General features: G+C 37.3%; 1 protein-coding gene across 3 annotated transcripts; it reads right to left on the reverse strand.

Annotated features, from left to right (window-relative positions):
* Positions 1–20,516, reverse strand: LOC121878538 (cyclin-dependent kinase 12-like). 3 transcript variants are annotated; one of them, XM_042384818.1, is made up of 12 exons: positions 20,232–20,516; positions 15,570–17,279; positions 11,972–12,582; positions 11,613–11,858; positions 10,176–10,342; positions 9,517–9,713; positions 5,352–5,553; positions 4,968–5,239; positions 3,692–4,217; positions 3,379–3,532; positions 850–1,057; positions 1–716 (listed from the first exon to the last, which is right to left on the reverse strand). In XM_042384818.1, the coding sequence occupies exons 2-11, from the start codon at positions 17,165–17,167 to the stop codon at positions 870–872; spliced, it is 4,161 nt and encodes a 1,386-aa protein (XP_042240752.1). In that variant the 5' UTR covers positions 17,168–17,279; positions 20,232–20,516; the 3' UTR covers positions 1–716; positions 850–869. The 3 variants fall into 3 exon arrangements, with proteins under 3 accessions (XP_042240752.1, XP_042240751.1, XP_042240749.1); XM_042384817.1 differs by having other exon boundaries at positions 827–1,057; positions 11,972–12,585; XM_042384815.1 differs by having other exon boundaries at positions 11,972–12,585; positions 20,232–20,515.
* Between the last annotated feature and the right edge of the window lie 1,970 nt (positions 20,517–22,486).

Raw genomic sequence — 22,486 nt, forward strand, 5'->3', positions numbered from 1 at the left:
TTTTGTTTTTTTGTTTTATTTTATTTATATAAAAGTTACCATTACAAACCAATGGTACACATTGGACTATAGACAAAATTTTATCTCGGTAATTCTACAGAACTTGTTGTAACAACCTGCAGATCTCTGTATTAAAGTCAATACTAAAGAACTGCAGTGGAGGAGATGCATAATTTAGATTTACATTTATAATACACATCACAGATTGAACAGCCTGACAACTGCGTCAGACACCAGACCATTTGTTCCAGGACAGCAGTCATGTCCTCAAGACACTGTCTAAGGTCAACACAGCTTAAGCTCACTCATTAACTGTTAACAAACATGGTCATTCTATATTAGCAAATATCAAACATGGAGGCTTCATGGAATGCTTGACGATTTACTCCTGGTATAACAGGGAAGTCCTTGTCATCCACCCACTAACCTGCTGTCCATTTTTTTCTTTTTGTCCAACTGGAACACTGTTGCAGTAACCTTAAATCATTCACTGGTAATGCAATTCACAATCATACTTCCTGAATGCCCACAGAGGGTAGCAGCTTAAAGAAACCACTATTCCAGAAGACAATCTACCACTCTTTGAGGCTGTGAGTGGTGTTGACGGTAGTGGCACAACACATCTGGGTAAGGGTGGGGTAGTTAAGGAACAAGGCTGACTGCAGGAACACCTGAGCACCCCACACCATACTCACTCCCATCTACAACTGCCAACCCTAATATGGATTTAGAAAAGGTAATTTATTAGTTTTAGAGAAAAATATTGTTCAAATTTTGTAAAAATTGAGTGACAAAGATATGCACCAAAATATGTAGAATGTAATACCTTTTAGGTTTTAAGCAACCTACTATGGTGTTGACGAAAATGGTCATGTAACACGACCAGTGTTGTTGTAGCGGTGGGTATGGTCACTGTGGGGAATCATTTGACCTCTAGTAGGTTGAACAGGACCTGGAGCTAACCCTGATACAGTAAGATTGAAGAGACCAAACAGCTGTGACAAAGCTTCTCGAACACCTTCTGATAGTAGTCCAATGTCACCTTCCCCAAATAAAGCTGAAAAATAAAATAGCAAAAATAGGGACAGTATTGATAAGAAAATATAATTTACCTTACACTGCCAGTAAGCCATTATTTCTTTCATCTAACTCCCAGATCTTCACCCCCCCCTATCTATATCTATCTATCTATATATACACACACACACACCGCTCCTCCCCGACTTACGACCTGCCTCAGTCGTACCAAAATTTTTTCAAACTATGTATTTTCAAGTCCCAACATCAATACACAGACAAAATTTCGTTTGTAATTCACTTTAAAATGGATGGCAAGCTTAAAAGTGAGAGTTTAGTGGTGCTGAGAAGAAAAAGAGACACCCATTTTAGATTTTTCTTTGCATTATTTAAGCATTTTCGACTTACGACCTGGATTTGAGTCCCTAACCCAGTCGTAAGTCGGGGAGGATATATATATATATATATACACTATTACACTGCATATCAATGTAGTGTAGATGCCTTGGATATGTCACACTAAATGGCGTTGATCCAACAGCATATCAGCTGTTTGTTTAATGTACATTTAGGAAGAAAACCGAGTCATGTTCAACCTGTCAAATGTGTAAAAATGGCTCTGAAGACAAGTACAGTAGTACTCCCATGATTGTGTCAATATCAAAAGTTTTCTATGATGTCACACCCTCAATTAATGGTATGTCAATCGGAGGCCATGAAGAAAATAATGGATTTTAAGAGGAGTTCAATTTCCTTGCCTGAAACCTTATGATATAATGCCCTGCAACTGATATTTTTTATTGGTGATAGATAACATATTCATCGGTTTGGTACTAGTCTTTCCATATACTCATAGGGTCATTCTATCTTCCAAATACTGTAGGCCCAGTTCATATGAAATTGTGTTAGGTGGATATTGATTAACTAATTGCATTAATATAAAAATGAAAACACAACTGTAGGAGTAACCTAAAATTCAACTTGATAATTTTAAATATGCATTATAGAATGACCACTCAAAATTGATGAAAGGGTTTAAATTCCATAACACTGGTAATGGATTTTTTGGAGATGACCCATATTCAATAGTTTAATTAAATTTTCTTAATTTCTACAATTAACAATGGGTCAAAGCAATGTAATTTCTAGTATAAAACTATACCAGCCCACAGTTACGATAAGATTGTCTAATTTCTTCTTACTTGAAAATGTTAGGTATACCAGGATGCAGACTTTACCTTAAAGCCAGTAGTCTGGATAAGATTTCAATGAGTGGGGTGATCTTAATCTGAGATTTTAAATCCTTTTCCAGAAAGCAGGAATTCACTATAGTGCATTTTTCCCAGCTGAGAAGAGATGCCCCACCCCCTCCTTAAGAGTTACAGCTGATTTGGCTGTTGCAAATCTGTCAGATTTCGTTCTGAAGTAATGATGTATTTCTAAATAAGTTTATTCATAATCGTTGGGATGACTGTTTCTGATGACAAAAATATTTAGCTAAATTATATAAAGATACATATTCATTATTTCAAACATGAGCACATAGGAAGTTTATCAGAAATCTTATTATTTATTAACTGTTAAACTCTGGAAGCAAATTCATGCTTTTGGAGGACGCATTTAATATATACTGTACTCATTTTTACCCACAATAAGGCATACTAAGACAAACTTTGTATCAGTAATTCTGCACTACATTATGCAAAAACTAACATTTTAAAAGATCAGAATCACACTGAAATATGACAAGGCCATCAGCAGAGGCGGGAAATATGACTGCGAACAACTTCATATTTCCCGCTTTTGTGACAGCTGTTCGCTCGAACGGCCAAGTCTGTCACACTCATCCACTAACTTTCAGGGGCCTTGTAAAATTTTCAATGTGATTCTGATCTTTTAAAATGTTAGTTTTTGCATAATGTGGTTTTACTGATATGTAATTTGTCATAGTATGCCTTATTGTTGGTAAAAGTAAGTACTGTATATATTAAATGTGCCTTCCAAAAGCATGAATTTACTACCAGAGTTTAACAGTTAGTTCATGTATAAGATTTCTGATAAACTTCTTATGTGCTCATGTTTGAAATAATGAATGTATGTATCTTTATATAATTTAGCTTGATATCTTTCTCGTCAGAATCAGTATCCCAACGATTATGAATAAACTCATTTAGAAATATATCATTACTTCATGACGAAATTGAACAGATTTGCAACAGTCAATCAGCTGTAACTCTTGAGGAGGGGTGGGGCATCTTTTCTCAGCTTGGAAAAAATGCACTATATAATTGGAATATTAACTAAGAAAATTCTTAACCTTCAAAACTACTAGTATATAGTACCATATTGTAAAATACAAACCTGATGGAGTAATAATGGGCTCATTAGGCTCTACAGTTAATTCGCTCACATCTATGACCGCAGAATCACTACGCATCCGCCTCTCTCGAGCTGTGGCTGCCAAAAGTACGGCTGCATTCAATCTTTCTAGTAATCGACGTATACCTACATCCATCTGTGAAACCCAAAATAAAGCCAGTTGAATTACAAATACTAAGAAAGAAGCAAATATTTCAGACATTAAATCACAAAAAAAAAAAAAAAAAATTAAATTCCAACAGTAGTAATGTGCCTCTGACATGAAAAATTGGCAGCCAGCCATTTAAGTACTTGCCTGATCACTCGTCAAAGCAGCTAACTGACCAAAAACTACAGTCTGTCGAGTGTTTATTAAGTGTGCCAGATGGTAAAGTGGGCGGTAGAGTGGATGAGAGTCATCATGAGTTACAGGTGGAGTATTGTAGCGATGAGTGACCTGGGGTGGAGTAAGGCTGTCCCCAGCTGCTGCACCTGGGGGTGTATGTGAACCTGGCCCTCGGTAGTGTAATGAGGAGGGTCTTGGAGAATTACTCCGGGAAGCTGGCAGGCTATTGCTTATGTAGCCTTCCCCACTGTTACTCTCATGGCGACGTCCATCAAGGCTCCCTTCATCAGGTCCACCTCTGTATACTGGACGTTGATCCTTGTGAGGGCCAGTAAAACCTTGTGAGCTACCTACAGGTCCCACTGGTTTTCCTTGGGGACACTGGGGCCCCACAACACCAATTGCTGCCTCCTGTTGTTCCTTGAGTTGGCGCCTCCTTCTCTTACTCCACAACTCATGGCAATCCTGATACTTGGGTAATGGTGGTGGTTCCATTCTGTAACATACAAGAAAGTGATTTTTTATATACATGTACTGTTCTTTAATAATCCATAGAAATTTTCAAGAAGCTCATTATTTTGTCTCATGGAGAGAGGGAGAGATTTGTTTTCACTCACTCTTAAGTTAAAGGCAAGTATGGTTGTTGTTGGACATCACTTAGCTATTAGTGTATTTGGATCAATTCCAAGAATTAAATCCCAGCCATACATATCAGGGATCTTGATATGCATCAATTACCCAATCCACACTATTGTAATAGGCACCAAGAAAACAGAATATATACCCTAATTACCTGTAACTCTACTACAGTAATAACATAAATCTTTGATAAAATTGTTTGGTTACAAATCTTCTTAATTACGAAATGGTATGTACAAACTGGATAATTTCATAATTAAGAAGATTTGTAACCAGGTGAGAAGGTTGGGTCAGCTTACCCTGACCTGACTACCGACTGCTGCGGTGCTTTTTTGAAGATTAGTAGGGTCATTACCTAATACCTGACCATTGTGGACTTGATCTCACCCTCCTCTGTATATATACACCTTGTTTTGTACTTCTCCTTAGTCTGTACTCACCCCTGAAGATGTGAATTACACGAAAGCGCTTGGGAACTCCGTGTTTTCTTCTTTCCTTGTGGTTATCAGCATATACCTGGATCACGCGCACCCACAGTGATTTACTTGCATATATATATATATATATATATATATATATCAGGACAGAGAATTAGCTATACACTTACAGGTCAGGATCAACATTCTTCAGCCAGGCACTATTAAGAGCGTTTTCTGCACTGATACGTTTGGATGGATCTAACTTCAGCATTTGATCTAGAAGGTCCAAGGCTGGTTGAGGCATTTTGTCTTTGAAGTCTTCCATAATCCTTCTTCGGTATGTCTTTTTAGGCTTCATTGTTCCCCAGCCAGGTAATTTTACTATGTCTGGCCAATCAGCTGGTGATGGTGTCCCACACACTCGAGATATTACATCTAACTGCATGGCTTCAGTACTGGCCTACAATTAAAAATAAAACTGAGTTTTACACATTACATTAAAAACAAAGTAAGACAAAAACACTGCAATACTATATTAATTTACAGACATACAAAAATTAAAAATTACCAACCTGAAAAAGTGGACGCTTTTGGAAGAGTTCCCCAAGGATACAGCCACATGACCACACATCAATGGCTGGCCCATATCGCTCTTCTCCTAGCAACAATTCAGGGGGGCGATACCATAATGTGATGACCTTGTTTGTATATGGGCGCTCCTTGTTTGAACTAAATAATCTAGCAAGACCAAAATCACCAAGTTTGATTTGACCCCTGAAAAAAGAAGTAGACTTATGAGAAGCAGTACATTGTCAACACAACCCATACTACTTGAGGGACTGATCCTGAAATCCTATTTTCTAGTAATACCAATACATTAGGTAGAATGCAAAAAATTCATAACCCCCCCCCCCCATAAAATGCAAAAGGAAGGATTAGATTTATAAATTACCATGACTTACATATATGAGGAACATAAGGTATAGTATATTCTACTTCCCCGAAACAGTTTGTATTACATGACCCTCTTTGCTTTATAAAGATTCAATAATTCAGTGAAAACTTTACTATATAGCATATAAACTTACTGGAATTTTATTGTATCCGGAGTTTCTATTAACCCTAATATAAATGCATATTGTATTTGTTCAGTACACTTAGTAATGTTTCTACAGTACAGTTTACAGAGGGTCGCCGATTTACGAACGTCCAACTTAGGAACGCCCGCAGATACGAATGAGGTCCCATAAGGTCAATTATTTTAAAAATCCGACATAAGTACAATGGTTCGCAGCAGTTACGTACAAGACTTACTCGACGCGCCGTAAAGGGGACACAGAACGGCATGTGGGGAATGATGCGTCACCCAGCTACCCACCTTAAGGGGGCATCAGTACGCTTTATCCTCACCTCAGTAATCTTGTGTGATCAAGTGCAAACTTTTTGTTTTTTGCTTATTAACTACTTTATGGCCCTCATCATGGCTTCCAAATGCAAACCTGATGCAAGTGATAGTAGTGCATCCAAAAAAAGAAAACAATTACAATGGACGTGAAATTAGATGTAATTAAAGGTTCTGAAAAGGGCGAAATGCCCTCGGTGATCAGTAAAACATTGGGCTTCAGCCGGTCAACGGCCGGAACAATTTTGAAAGACAAACACAAAATTCTTGAACGTGTAGGATCTTCACCAATGCACTCAACTGTGATAACAAAACAAAGAAATGGATTGTTAATTGAAATGGAATGATTGTTAGTGATATGGGTAGAAGATCAAAATCAACGGTGTCTGCCTCTAAGTCTTGCATTGATTCAGGAAAAAGCGAGAAGCTTGCATGCTGACTTGAAGGTTAAATATGGTGGTGAAAGTGATGGAGAAGATTTTTTTGCTAGTAGGGGCTGGTTTAACTGGTTCAAGGCAAGGGCAAGCTTATATAACATTAAAATGCAAGGTGAAGCTGCAAGTGCCAATGAAGTTGCAGCTAAAGTAATTGAAGGAGGAGGTTATTGTGCTGAGCAAGTTTTTAATATTGATGAGACTAGTTTATTTTGGAAAAGGATGCCTGAACCCGCAAACCTTTCAAAACATGAAAAAACAGCACCAGGGCATAAAGCTGCCTAGGGAAGGCTGCTGGTGACTATAAACTAAAATGTTTGCTTGTCTACCAGTCAGAAATACCTAGATGCTTTCAAGGCATCACTTCCAGTTAACTGGAAAGCTAGTAAGAAGGCTTGGATGACATTGTCCCTTTTTGTGCCTGAAGTGGAGCGGTATTTTATTTCAAAGTTAATGCCTTTCAAAATTCTCTTGGTTCTTGAAAATGCACCTGACCATCCAGCATTTTTGGATGATGTTCATCCAAACATTAAGGTTACGTACCTACCTCCAAACACAACATCTAATTTACAACCGATGGACCAGGGAGTAATTGCTTCATTTTAAAGCATATTACCGGAGAAGGACATTTGCTCAAGCTTTCAGGCAACAGAACGAAAAGAGTGCAGGACTTTAAAGGAATTTTGGAAGTCCTACAACATTTTGCAGATCTATGGGCTGAGGTAAAAGAAACCAACATGAAAGGCGGTTGGAAAGAACTCTACCCACAGTTTGTCCACTATTTCATGGACTTTGAAGATGATGTCACAGTTGTTTGAGTCTCATGCCAAAGAATTAAGCAATGAGGACCTGATTGAACTAGAGAAGCAAATTTTGTCAGAGGATGTAGAGGAAGCTGAAACTCCAGAGCCAAAGTGATTCGTTCCAAAAGAAATGGCAGAAGGTTTCAGGCTTATTGATGAAGGATTGTTTAAATTTGAACAGCAAGATCCCAACATTGCAAGATTCACCAAGGTTCATAGAAGTATTACTGAATGTCTATGACGCTACAAAGAGATTTATGAAGAAAAGAAGAAAGTTTCAGTTCAACCATCCAGTGAAAAGTTTTTAAGAAAGTCAAAAGGCAGCCAAAACCAGTCCTATCAACCTCTGCAGCATCTACAGAACCAGTCCCATCAACCTCTGCAGCATTTACAGAACCAGTTTCTTCAACCACTGCACCATCTACAGAACCAGTTCCATCAACCTCTGCAGCATCTACAGAACCAGTCCCATCAACCTTTGCAGCATCTACAGAACATCCCATCAACCTCTGCAGCATCTACATATCCAGTCCCATCAATCTCTGCAGCATCTACAGAACCAATCCCACCAATCTCTGCAGCACCTCCAGAGGAACTCCCAGCAACTCCAGAACCAGTTAATTCTACCTTGCCAGATTCTCCACAACCAATCCTGTTAACATACAGTACTGTATACATCATTATCACCATCTTCAGCTTCGTTCCAATAAAGCCTTTGTCACTCCTACAAATGCCCATCTATACATGCAAGCCAGCCCCATGCTTCAATATAAGTGTTAACCGTTAAGCCCCGGGTTAGGGTTAGTTAAAGAAAAAAAAAAAAAATTGGCGGGAAAATAGGTAGACTTTCTGGAACGTCACCTGGGGCCTAAGGGTTAAACATTAATTTTTACCTTTCTTGACTGTATTTTGTCATCCAATTTCTTCTTTTCTCTTAAATTAAGTGATTCAAGATGTACTATAAAAGGACGTGGGCTACGATATAGTGCACACAGTGTACAGTATGTGTTCCGACTAATTTACAAATCCGACTTAAGAACGGAACACGTTCGTAAACCGTGGACCCCCTGTACAGTAAACCCTCGATAACTCAGCATTTGCTAACTCAGAATTTCATATAACTCGGCATGGATATGGTCTCGGAATGTATTGGTATAACTCAGGAAATGCTGAGATATATTAAATTATCTGGGAAAATCTGCATGACTGGCCACCTCACCTACCATGCCACTGTCACCTACTATGATGCTTCATTCTTCACCTGCAGTGCTGGTAAGAGTTAGCTTTTTACATTTAGCAATTACATGTACCGGTACACATATATGGGTCGATAATTTTTTTTTGTATTTTTGTAGGTGGGGGGGTTGCCTCCATAAGTCAAAATTTGGGATAGCTCGGCAAGGCCAGAGCCCCAAATGTGCCAATTATCTAGGTTTTACTGTATATATGTTTTACATTTACTTTTGTTCCAAACAATTTATTATTAAAAGTTATGGAAATACAGTACTGTACTTTAAAACATAAATATGGTGTCAAACATTTTTCCAGTAAACTATCTATGGTAAATGCTCTTTTAACTGGTATAGTCTAATATCCAGCAGACACTAGATCTGGCAGATGCTTTACTAAGCTTTAATAAGCTGTTACTATACTGTACCTGCCAGCACATAAAGACTCATACACAACCTCAAGAAAGTGATATGATCAAAGTTGTCTGGAAAAGCACATGCAGCCATCCAATCAAAATTTAGGCAAACAGCACATTAGGAACTGTTATATTGGGGTTTAAATTAAAGGTTATTCTAAAATGCTTGGTAAAGGGAAAAAGAGTAGTTACATCTATCATCAAATATTTTTTTTAAATCCGAGGTCTGCTAAGGCGTGGTTTTTGGGTATCTGAGGGCCAGAATCCAAATACCTTATTTAGGTTATTGTTCCCATTTATAAGGCTTCTAAGGAATTTCATCAACTCACTTGAAATTCAAAATTACTCTTTGATCAAAATTAATATATAAAAAATTTTCTTAATCAGATGATTAATGGTGAAAATTCATCAAGAAATCTGGAAGTGAACACTAAACAATAAAAAAGTACTCACTTGTTATTCATGAGGATATTGCTGCATTTAATATCTCTATGAAGAAAATTCTTTTTATGACAGTAATTAAGGCCATTGAGGAGCTGCCGCATAATGGAAGCATTATGTTGCTCAGAAAACTCCACCATGCCAGACTCAAGAAGCCCCATCAGGTCATGGTCCATGTACTCAAATACCAAGTAGAATGAACCTTTGTCCTGTAAAAAAATGGGAAAAAATAAATAAAAAGATCTGTGGAAGACACACACATGTCTCATCAGCTGCATCATATCTTTGTCCAAAAGAAAATAGAAAATTGTAAAAAATAATACAGTACTGTACAGTAATCATTCCAACAGAAACCACCAAACCATGCATCTGTATGGAGTTCCTATATTGATAACATGTCATAATTCTAAATTAAATGGGATATTGGAATCCCATTATATAGATAATCCTAGATATAGGCAGACTGTGTATTGTGGTCACAGTCTAAACCCAGGAAATCTGACAGTAGTGGCAAAGGCTAATCTTACTAGTATTCTATCCCTGAAATGAGTAAAAGTAAGGTTTTCCCTCTAGCAAACAAGAGGGAGGAGGCCCCAACTCTTACAAGATATCATATCAGCTAATGTGCAGCTTGTATTTATTCCTAATGTGAAAGTTACTGCTAAACTTACATGTCTAAAGTCAACAGCATCCTGCTTGTCTGTGACAATCTCCTTGAGGTTGACAATATTTTTGTGATGAAGTTGCTTCAAGATTTTAATTTCCCGGACAGCTGTGATTGGAAATCCTTCCTTCTCATTTTCTAAACGGACCTTCTTGAGGGCAACCATTTCATCATCTACAATAATAATGAGTTAATTAACAAACCAGCAATAATACTGGCCTTGAGGTTATAAGCATGATTAAAATTTCAAAACTCTACAAACCATGTTACCTCTTCCCACAATCCAAGTGGGGTATCACAAGCAGAATATAATTCAAAGAATCAATTGGCTCTAAACACAAATTTCTTAATAAAATAAGAACTTATTCCGTGCAAACATTAACAAAATCTGACCCGCCTCCAACAATTCAATCGAGACAAATTCAAGAAATTCTAAATATGGAAGAATCTTGAATATCCAGAGATCAGTTATTCATGAGCCTAAGAAAGCTTACAACTATGAAAAAAAAAAAAAAATCCTGAACACTTGCTCATCAAATCTTCATGACTGAGGTGTACAGTACACACAGGTCTGTTTTATGTATAAAGTACTGTACTATTTAACACCATGAACCAACTTCCATTGACAATATCAACCTTTTTCATTTTTATCAAGATCTTCATCCACTTGCTGGACAATAATCAGGACTGAATCACATGGGCTAGTGGCGTTACTACATACTGTACGTACTGCATAGGATACTCACGAGCTAGTGATGCTTCTATGCATACTCATGGCTCTAACTGTACACATTATGATCTGCTCTGTGGTCTCCCAGTCATCTTTCAAAGGTTTGTTTGTTTATGATTAGTTCACAGAAAAAAAAAAACTTCCATTCCTTTTCATATAGTACTGTACTGTACTGTACTGTATATAGTCCTCAACTCAAAGGATCTACCACTGGTTGTCACTTAACTTTTGTAGAATCTTATTAGAGCAAGAGTCCGCCAGTATTTCCACTGTCTCACACTGTCAACAAGAAACTAAATTAAAGAAAGAAGACTGGCAGGTCTGGTGCTGGCTAGTTAGACATAGCTCTAATAAGGTACTGTACTGTTCAGTGTGGCTGGAAGGGAATGGAGATTGGTATACCCAAATGGGTTAACAAATCAAATCTGGATGACACTAGGAACTTGATTTAAAGTGAAAACTAGAACATTTTGCTTAATAAAGAATGTATCACAACTCACCTTGGGAACTTAAACAGAGAATGTTGCAGTTTTGGGGTGGGGGTTTGCATATATAAATGGAACTCGTTTAGAACTTTCACAACTCCAGCAACATCTCGGGTCTTAACAGTGCTGAATTTTGAAGGTTATACTGTTACCTATCTTAGGTGCATGGTAAGGCTTTCATGATAAGAGGTAAGATAAATAACAAAATGAATCTAAAAGGCACACTTACTTTTCTTATCTTTGGCTCTTGCTTTATACACCTGCCCATATGTTCCCTCTCCAATCTGTGCAATTATGTCAAACACTTCAACACAACGCTCACTCCAGTCTTCAAGAGAGGTGCGATCCTGCCGCTTTGCATTTAAAATTTTTGGTCTTGCTGCTGTTGGTCTTGGTTTGGGGGGGGCTGATCTTGAGAGAGGTGGTGTACTCAGAGCATCATCATCTGGTGAAAGTTCCTCCGTTCCTGCTATCACTATAAAGATACACAAGTCTAATTAAATGGAAGTTTAAAATAGCTATACTGCATTACAAACACTAAGCAAATGCTAACTCAACATTGTGAATAACAAAATCATAATATCTTACTTGGAGGCATAGGAAGATCTGTGATAATACTTTTCCTGGTGGGCTTGGACTCTGGAGGTGTACTGGGAGATGTAGGAGAATCAATGTCTTCCAAATTGATGCCTGGTGGCATTGGTAGTTTTGTGAGGCTAGTTGGTACTGTAACTTTCTTGAAGTCAATTTTACCTATCTCAGGAGTTTGTGAGGTATTAATTGCTGGCTGATCTGATTGACAAGACTGGTTAGAAGTTTCTTCCTGGTCAGCTGTGGCTCCTGCATTATTTTCAACTTTGGCTGCTCCATTTGGAATAGCAGATGGAGCTGGAGTGGGACCAGGGGTAGGGGTGTCAGGACCTGAGGTGGACCCACCTCCTTCAGGTTCTACATTTTCCTTACCCTTTTCAGTCTTTTCCCCTTCCTTGGTCATTAAAGCCATAATACGTTCTCTGTTCTTTCTACTCTTAACAAGTTCTGCAAATAAGCTTGTTGAACTCATATTGTTATCATGTGCTAGACCACCAGCTGCCGCAGGAGGACGACGAGGTGAGGGATGACGGGGTCGAGCTGGGGATCGTCTGTGGACACGATCTCGTCTGTGGGTAGGACTGCGGCTTCCACTTCTACGTTTCCGTCTACTGCATTAGATAGTGACTATTAACAAGAATATTCATGAAAATTCTATTATCTAATGGGTAAAAAATTAGTTTAAACAAAAATTGATGGAATAAGTAGACCAGACTTCAACAACATAATCTTACACCAGGTTTTTAATCATGGTGACTGTCAAGTGAAAGGTGAATCAATTCTCGTACCTGTACTAATAAAATGTTATTGATATTGTAACACATGCCAAATATTTTCATTTTTAAGACAAAGATGCAGTATACTGACAAAGTATATTATAAAATAAGTGATCATACAGTAATAGATAGGGAAGACACGCAATAAAAACTTATTACAATACTGTACAGTACTTGACAATATTCGTAAAATTAATGAAGAAATAAATTTAAAGAAACCTATATTACTGATCTTGAACTGAAAATTTAAAGTGGGTCCCATAGGCATGAATTACTCTTAGATTGTGGACACAACACACTGTACAAAGCCTTCAGTATGCATGAAGGCAGTGTGGCCGGCACTGCCTTCACTTCCCCAACTGTAAAGTTAAGCACACGTTTTACAGTTGGGTGGACTGAGAAACCCCCAGGAATCAAACCAAGAATCCTTAGGGCAGGATGTGAGATATGTAGCCACCAGGCACTAAGATGATTTGTCCACACCATACTGAGAAAATGGAATGGAACATTGGCAAAAAAGATTGCATAATACCGAGGAAGATGGCAAGAGGAAGACCAAGATGGAAAAATGGGGTTAAGCAAGTAAGTACTGCATACAAGATGCAACTTATCAAAATCCTTGTACACAAGTTAAACTAGCAAGCAGTTCATATGACAACTATATTAACCACCTCAAGATTTTGACAGGTTAGTCAATAACAGCAAGTTTGTATGTAGCACTTAAGGATAAATAAAGAGTTAGACACAAATGTAGTGGGGAATAATGTCACAACTTTCAAGAGTCCACAAGTTAAGGAAACTCATGCACCTGGTGAAGAAGTTATTACTCTAGCACATGTTAGTACCCATAACCATGAAGGAGAAGGTAGATTAGTAGTGCATATTGAACATATAAACCTGAAGGTTAAAGATATATAAAGCAACTTTTTATTAAGACTGCCTATGTTAGTTAGAAAAATATTTTAAAATTTTAATTTATAAGAAAAATATTTTTCATGTTTAAATTTTGAAGTAAAATTTTTTTTTAAAGTTAACAGCATAATTTAAGCAGAAAGTTTCACATCACCATTAGAATCATGCACATTTCTAGAGAATACCTGATATACAGTAAGTCCTCGTATAACGTCAGCCCGCTTAACGTTGTTTCGGTACTATGTCGCTAATCTTTATATACCAAATATTCGTTTAACGTCCCATGACTCAATACAACGTCGTTTTGCTTCATTACGGACTACTTTTTACGGCTCATCACCCTCTCTCGGAGCGGTGCGTGTTTAAGTGTTTTTGTTCTTAATACAGTACTGTACTGCAACCATTCGAAATGGCTTCCAAGTGCCCATCAAGTGCTACTGATGCTAGCTAGTGTTGTGAAGAAGCAATGTAAGACCATTAGCCTTGCTACAAAAATGGAGGTTTTAAACCGTTTTGAGAAGGAGGAGGAGCTACCCATCGGGTCTCAGTGACTCACCACCCTCCTCCTCCGCTCCACTACCCACCACACACTCACTCTACCACCTCCGCCTATCGGTGAGTACCAATACAAACTTAGAAGTTGTATATGCATGCACTATTTTCTATAGAAATGGCAATGATTTTCTGTATATGTAATGTATTTCGTGGGGCAAAGGAAGGCTCAGGAACGTAACTCCCGTATTTTATCGATTTCTTTTGGGGATGAGACTGGATTATTTTGAAGAAAATTCCATATGGAACAAACATTACCTAAGAGGAGAAGAGCGAGCCAGGTTTTAAGGCTGTATTAAAGGGTATAGCTGTACTAAATATCCATAATCTTTTCATTTTTACAATATGTTTGGTATCTACAAGAGTAAAGTTGGACTTACAAAAAAGCCTCAGGAACGTAACTCATTCATAAGTAGACGAGCACGTGTGTGTATATGTATGTATATATATGTATATGTATATATCCATATATATATATATATATATATATATATATATATATATATATATATATATATATATATATATATATATATATATATATATATATATATATATATATATCTTACAAACGAGTTACGTTCCTGAGGCTTGTTTGTAAGTCCAACTTTACTCTTGTAGATACCAAACATATTGTAAAAATGAAAAGATTATGGATATTTAGTACAGCTATACCCTTTAATACAGCCTTAAAACCTGGCTCGCTCTTCTCCTCTTAGGTAATGTTTGTTCCATATGGAATTTTCTTCAAAATAATCCAGTCTCATCCACATTAAACAACTGTTCTGGCAGGTAACCCCCTTCAGTGATGATGTTTGTATCTCTGAAAGTTTGTAAGTTGAACATTCTTAAGTAGAGGAGCACCTGTATATAATCTACCTTATGCTCTAATTCACACAATCGTCACAATAATTAAAATACTGGCTGCTAGCTAAGCTTAATAGGATACAGTATCAATGTAAACAGCTATGCCATCATAGCAGCCAAAAAACTACTCCTAATTAAAACAGCTGTAACACTTATATAACAAGGACAAAATGCTACTTTGATTTCAGTTATCTAGTACATCTAGATAATGTAGGTTGAGCCATGGGAATACTGCACAGTACAGTACTTCCTTACCACTAAACTACACTAAAATGAGTGGAAAACAAGTAATATCTAGTCACCATTTATCCCTAAATTCTTTGGTAATGAATCACTGTTTTAGTTGGTTTAGTATTCAATTCACCGTTTCATCTCATGTAAAAACAAACATACAATATATAAAAATCTGGTTAGGTAGATATAAATACTGTACAGTATAGCATATCACTGGAATAAAATTACTGAAGTATAGTGCAATATGTACTGACCTTGGTGTTTGTCCCCTACTCCTGCTGCGGCTTCTACTGACACTTCGACTTCTGCTTCTGCTCCTACGGCCATGTGAATGATAGTCTTTCTTCTTTTTCTTCTTTTCTTCCTTACGTGAGCCTGAGGCCGTTGCATAATACCTACTACTTGTATGAGGTGGAGTTTCTGGGCTACCCCTAATCTCAATGTATGAAATAGGGCTTCTAGAACGAGACCTCTTTCTATTGTATATAGGTGGAGGGGTATGGGCACGATGTGAAGCTGGCCTTCTTGGCGAGTTTCTGGATGGTGGAGTAATGTTTCCACGTCTCTGACTTGGTAGTGGAGGCGTAGATGGTCTGCGTGGGCTTATGTGATGTGGCCGGCTTGACCTATCATAATTCTTACTGGTTGATGATGGCTGAGGCTGTGGTGGCGTCGAATGTCGGGCACTACGATGACGAGGCGGGCTGGGCGTGTGGGGTGATCTGGGTGGTGTTCTATGTGTAGGGGTTCGTTCACGAGATCTATGATGTGATGCATGAGTAGGTGGTGTTCTTCGAAGCTCACTACCACGGGTATGATTTACTTCAGGAAGTGGCTGAGGGCTTACTATTATTTCCTCTTCATTTGAACTAAGAGGACTGGGCTCCTCGCCACGATTTCGTACCCTAGATGGTGCACCTGCTGATCTTGGATCATGACTAGGGATAATTCTTGGAACACTTTTAATAACAATTGCTTCTGAAATGTCATCATCTGAACTAACAACACTACCATCCCCAACCCCTCCTTCATCATCAAATTCTGGACTACCACTTCGGGATTTGTGCTTACTTTTCTTTTTCTTTTTCTTATGTAACACTGGACTATGTGATCGTTCAGATCTCTTTCGTTTCTTTTCTTTTCTCTTCTTGTCCTTTTTGTGTTCCTTTTTTCGGGATCGAGAATGGTCCCTGTCAGATTCTGAAGGAGTGCGTGAATGGTGGTATGGTTCCCTAGAGCGATAGTAATCTCCTCGGGTTTCTAGGGAACGGCGATCAGGGGACATGACCACTGGATAAGGTACAAGTGGGCGGGAGCTATGGGAAGTGTGATGGGAAGTAGTAGGAGACGCTTCAACTTCTCCGTCACTATGCAGAGGCTCTCGAGGAGGCCTTGGGGGAGGTGTGCGTGGGACGTAAGAAGGACTTCGACTTAGATTTGCACTGTAGGATGCTGGACTAGGGCGAGGGCTTAGTCTTGATGAGCGTGTTGGTGAACGAGGCCGTTGTCGATTAACACGAGGGCTTATGACAGGGCTTTGGCTGGGACTATCTGTGATTTCACCCGCCTCAGGTTCCGAGAATGCTTCTGAGCTTACGTCAGAATACTCAACCAGAGCCCGAGGCTCCCGAACCTGCTGAGGGTCCGTTGGGGAGCCCCGAGGTGCTCCCTTACGGTGTCCTGCCTTATCCTGTTCCTGCGAGTGGTGGCTCTTAGACCTCCTCACTGCTGGCGAGTGTGTGGCAGTGCTGTGGCTTGGCTGTTGGTCATGGTTTTGATCTTCTTCCTGGTCGGCATCAGAGAGAGAAGAGAAGCTCTCATCAGACTCAATAGTCTCATGGATGCTCGGCATGTCCTTGGTCACTGGCACCGAGCGCCACACAAACACAAGCCCATGATTTCACCACAACCCACCTCCAGCACCACCACCACAACCTTACAGCTGCATATCTACCACACAGTAACTGGAAAGAAAAAAAATAGTGGATTGATTGTCAGATCCCATTTCATAAAGGAGGGTGAATCTAACAAATCTGCATAGGCATTAAATCCAGACTCCAATAAGTGAACTGTACGTATATTGTGCATGCCAAACATTAAAGTAGGAATTATCAACCTGTCATGTTATTTAGCCGTGACCAGTAATTTAGCCACTGCCTAAAATGGAATACCGTACTTCAATAAAAGATTACAAAAAGCGAATTCTACTTCTATCATTTATATACCCTTAAGTTTTAATACCTAAAATTAATCCTCTGCTTCTTGAATATAACAGGCGTAAATTCACACATTCCTTGTCTACATTAGCCGTATCTGGAAGTACGGTATACTGTACTAGGTACTGCTGCAATATATAATCTATCATACAATAAACCAAACTAACCTAATCTAAATACAGTACCAGTTACCTTCTATCATCATCTTGAAAAAATGGGTAAAATTGCAGTTTTGGCCAATATGCCCTAGTAGTTTAGAAATTAGTTTATCCTGTGTATTTTGGCGTGATTTAATCGAATTTGGCCTTTATTTCCAGGGGAAGTACCTGTTCTTAGAGTTATTTCCCTCAAAAGTATGGAAAAACTTAAAAATTCATTTCCGAAGTTATTATTCTTTGCCCCCTGTTTGAAATGGGGTTAGAAATACTCCAAATAAGGAGGTTTAAAGGTTGGGGATGGTTAAAACAGTCGGCTGTGTATTAGCCGAAACTGCAAAAACACCGAAAAAAGAAAGGCTTTCCATAAAATGGTAAATATTCGTCCATTGGCTGTCCTTAGGTTTTGGTATGAGAATAAGCTTCTTTTTTTTGTGAAGGGGGGGGGGGGGTGTTTTACTTAAATATGACCTTCATTTCTTGTGCAAATTAGCAGTTTTTGCAAAAAAATTCATTTTTGACAGAAACCTGCTAATTCATACAAAATTGGAGGTCAGATTTTAGTAAGACAAACACACACACACACACAAAAAAAACCTATTCTCTTAACAAAAGAACTAACCTACCTAACCTACAAGGAGGAAAGGAGGAGACAAGAGACTCATAAGTGAGGACTATAGCCTCAGGTAAACGTGCCAGGAACATAAATATATAAGTAGAAATTTGTGATACTCCATTAATATTGATTTGCACAATATGAAGTCGTATGTTTCGTTTTTTCTAGAAATTGTGTGGAAACCTGCAGACAGCCAATGGACGAATAATATCCCATAAAATAAATCAATGAATCCACCCTGAAATGAGTATGACAGACAGATGATTTTAAAAGGTTATCAAGATAGCTAGTATTATAGGTTAGGTCAAGTTATGTAGGTTTGTTTGGTTCATTTAAAGAGTGAAGATTTGTATAATGTAGCAGTAGTACTGCGGCCCGACTAATTACCCAAATGTACCCAAATGTAGCCGCAATGAAGTAAAATAATGGTCCTACATGAATAAATCGGACTGCTAATCACTTCTTGACTAGTATTTGGTGTCACAATGTCACAAAAAATTGGAAAACTTACTTTAATCCGAGTTAATAGATCGCGTGCATGTACCGAGGGAGCGAGTAATTACCCAAATGTAGCCAAATGTAGCCGCAATGAAGTCAAATGATGGTCGTACAAGCGTAAATCGGGCTGTGAATCACTTCTCGATTATTATTTGGTGTCAAAGTCACAAAAAATTGGTAAACTTAATTTAATCCGAGTTGTGTTATGTTAGGTTAGGTTAGATTAGGTTAGGTACATGCACTTGATCTATTAACTCGGATTAAATTAAGTTTACCAATTTTTTGTGACTTCGTGACACCAAATACTAGTCGAGAAGTGATTGGTAACCCGATTTATTCATGTAGGACCATTATTTGACTTCATAGCGGCTACATTTGGGTAATTAGTCGGACCCGTAGTACTGTATTTGGTACTTCCAAACACTTAAAATGTAACCAAAGGTTCACACCAGTTTCTGCCCAAATATTGGTGGGCAATGGTATTTTGTTTTATTGTATTATTTGGTATTCTTGGTGTTTATAAATATAAACAGTTAAGAATATATTTTGAAAATACGATACTGTATTTGAGTGGCTGCTATTAAAGGTCAGTAGTTCATTCCATGCAACACGAATTACCGAAATAGTCATACTGCATGTATAACTTTTCTTAATTTTCTTTCCAAATTTCATTTAGAAACATTAGGAATACCAAATAATACAATAAAAATACAGAAAACACCATTGTACACCAATACTTGGCTGTACTTGGTATATTCACACAACCAATTAATCCACAAGACAGATATACTGTAGGCATGAAGTTACTCAAACACTCACATTGAACTGTTCATGTGTCAGTCAAAGGATTTATTATTTATTCTCCAGCTTAATAAATACCAACATATAACAACAGTATACCACATTGTCAGACATGTGTTAAAATAATCCTCTTAAGGTTAATTCGCCAAACACTGAGCCCACTACTGTACTGTATACCTATCCTCAATTTTCTGGTCAGCATGACTAGCATTAATAAAATTACAATAATAGTGCAAACACAATTACGCCTTCCTGTCACGTTCACATTAAAGGTAATATAAGAAACAAGACAGTACACTTGGTTTATATAAGTGCATGTATCCTGTTTATATACTAGCTAAACTGGAAAAAAATTTAGAAAATTACACAAGACATACTCCCGGAATTGTATTTACGTCAGAATAATAGTCACTAGCTTCTACTTTGTTTTCTAGATAAAATGAAAAGTATGCATGGAACCTGACCTCACCCTCCAGCTTCACCTCCGATGAAACCAGTATGGGGCCCATACCAACAAACTTTTCACCAATATAGTAATTTTCTATTCTTAATACTATGCATTTTGATATTTATATAGCTTTCTGAAGGTTGTTTGTAAGGCCTCACATATACAGAGGCAGTGCGGCTTACCTTAGTGGCGAAATAATAGTAGAATCTCCGTACCAATGGCGACGGTGATAACCGACGACAATCGTCGTCCGACGCTTTGGTCTCCTTCTAAGGTGTTATCTTCCCTTATTTCGGGATTTCTTACCAATATAGTGATCTTATATTAATTTATTGATGTTTATGATGCTTCAGAATTGTGATTGAGATTTAGATTTAGCATATATCATGTGAATTTTTACGATACAAAATTATATCCCCCCTTAACCAGATTCTGTAGAAATCCAGAACTGCCGACATGACGTCACGACCAGCTGAGTCCTACAACACAGGTAGTGGGGTGCGCGCCATATTTAAAAGTCTCTTTATATTATCTTTTTCTACTAGCTAAAACATTGACCAGATGAAAACAGTTTAACGTTGTATAGCAGTATTATATATCTTGATGATTTTATAAATATTTTTGCCTTAAAATACGCTATATATAGCAACAATATATAATTCTAAAGACGACTTTTACAAAGTTTAGTACCTTATTGTTTTATACCAAAAGAAAGTAAAGGACAATTCAGATCTCATTTCAAATTTACTGTAAATATTGCATTGCATTACTTGGAAATCTTCAGCTCTGACAAATAACGTACCCATGTATATGACGAATACTCACTTGATAACGTTTTCTGTCATTAAATCACATGCACTCATAATACCATCTGTGAGGGAGTTACTTTACTACGTGTCATTTCAACACTTCAGCGCACATGAGCTACTTCACCTTTACTGTAAACATTAATCTGTATGCTCACTATATGTAACACAGTGTGTCCCTTTACCTTTCTCTAATGACGGCTTTTGTTTAACCACCATTGTCAATGTATGTAATAAGTCATTTATGTCTATGTAATAAGTCATTTACAGTATGTCCAATTTATATTTTCAGCCTTCGGGCTGCAGAACTTTTTCAATAAACAGTTAATTATTATTATTATTATTTTATTATTACACACACACACATATATATATATATATATATATATATATATATATATATATATATATATATATATATATATATATATATATATATATATATATATATATATATATATATATATATATATATATATATATATATATATATATATATATATATTATATATATATATATATATATATATATATATATATATATATATATATATATATATATATATATGTAGGAAAAAAAGAACAATGTGTAATTCATGACCCTTTAAAACATTCATTTAAAGCGCGGTCACAAAAGCTGACAATCATATTCCGTTGACCAAAATCTTTGACAAAATGGCAGTGAAACTCAATTGTAAACATTTTATCGTTCTTACCTTCACCTAAGAATAGGTACAAAATGACATACATATCTTTGATAACCTAGCATCAAGATTCTCAAGATTTCGTAGACTAATAGCTATGATTAAAAATAAATCTTGTTATGGTAAAGGTAGTTCAGTTTCAAAGCCGTGTTAGCCATTATCTTTGAAAGGTACACTAGTAACATTTTGGCTGAATTTTAACATATGGTCTGTGGCGCTCTAAGAATCTGAATTGAGTACATACTGTATGCAGCATCAAGCAAATCAGCTGAAGGGGCAGCGCGTTCCGCCTGACAGATGGCATCAAAATCACTCTCCCGCCTTGAATCTTTCCCTCCCTATAAACATAACGATCACGCTCTTAAGAAGTATATGTACATCAAAATATCAAATTATCCATATTCAAGTCAAATTCATAACCAGAGCTTCCTACTATATTGTTTCTATTAAATTCAAGGGTGGTCAAGAATTAAATATACCTGTCCTTCCCTCAGCATGGTGATCTCTATATACTGTAGGTAGGGTGGTCATTGGCCAAATAACGTCAAGTCGCTCTTGTAAAGCTCTCCTCATACGTGGAAAACTGCAGTCAAGTTGACAAGTCAGACTAACATATGTTCATTCTTCATGCGATATGTGTAGACAAATAATGATACACACCAACCGCACATTCTATCCAAATGTGCGGACCAAACAGATATTAATATTTTATTCTCATATTATTCATATATCACTATATACTGACACCATGATAAGAATAGAGAAAATCAATAAAATGAAAAATAGTACCATATATGACTTAATTTTATATAAAAAATCAGTCTTCCTATACCGATTATATCTAACTTATGCTCCATATCGAAAAGCATCCTAGTTCTTGAAACTTGAAAATAAAAAATATTCAGTAATTATGTACAATATATAAAA

The sequence above is a fragment of the Homarus americanus genome, unplaced genomic scaffold, assembly GCF_018991925.1.
Source record: "Homarus americanus isolate GMGI-L3 unplaced genomic scaffold, GMGI_Hamer_2.0 scaffold41027, whole genome shotgun sequence".
Classification (NCBI taxonomy): Eukaryota; Metazoa; Arthropoda; class Malacostraca; order Decapoda; family Nephropidae; genus Homarus; species Homarus americanus.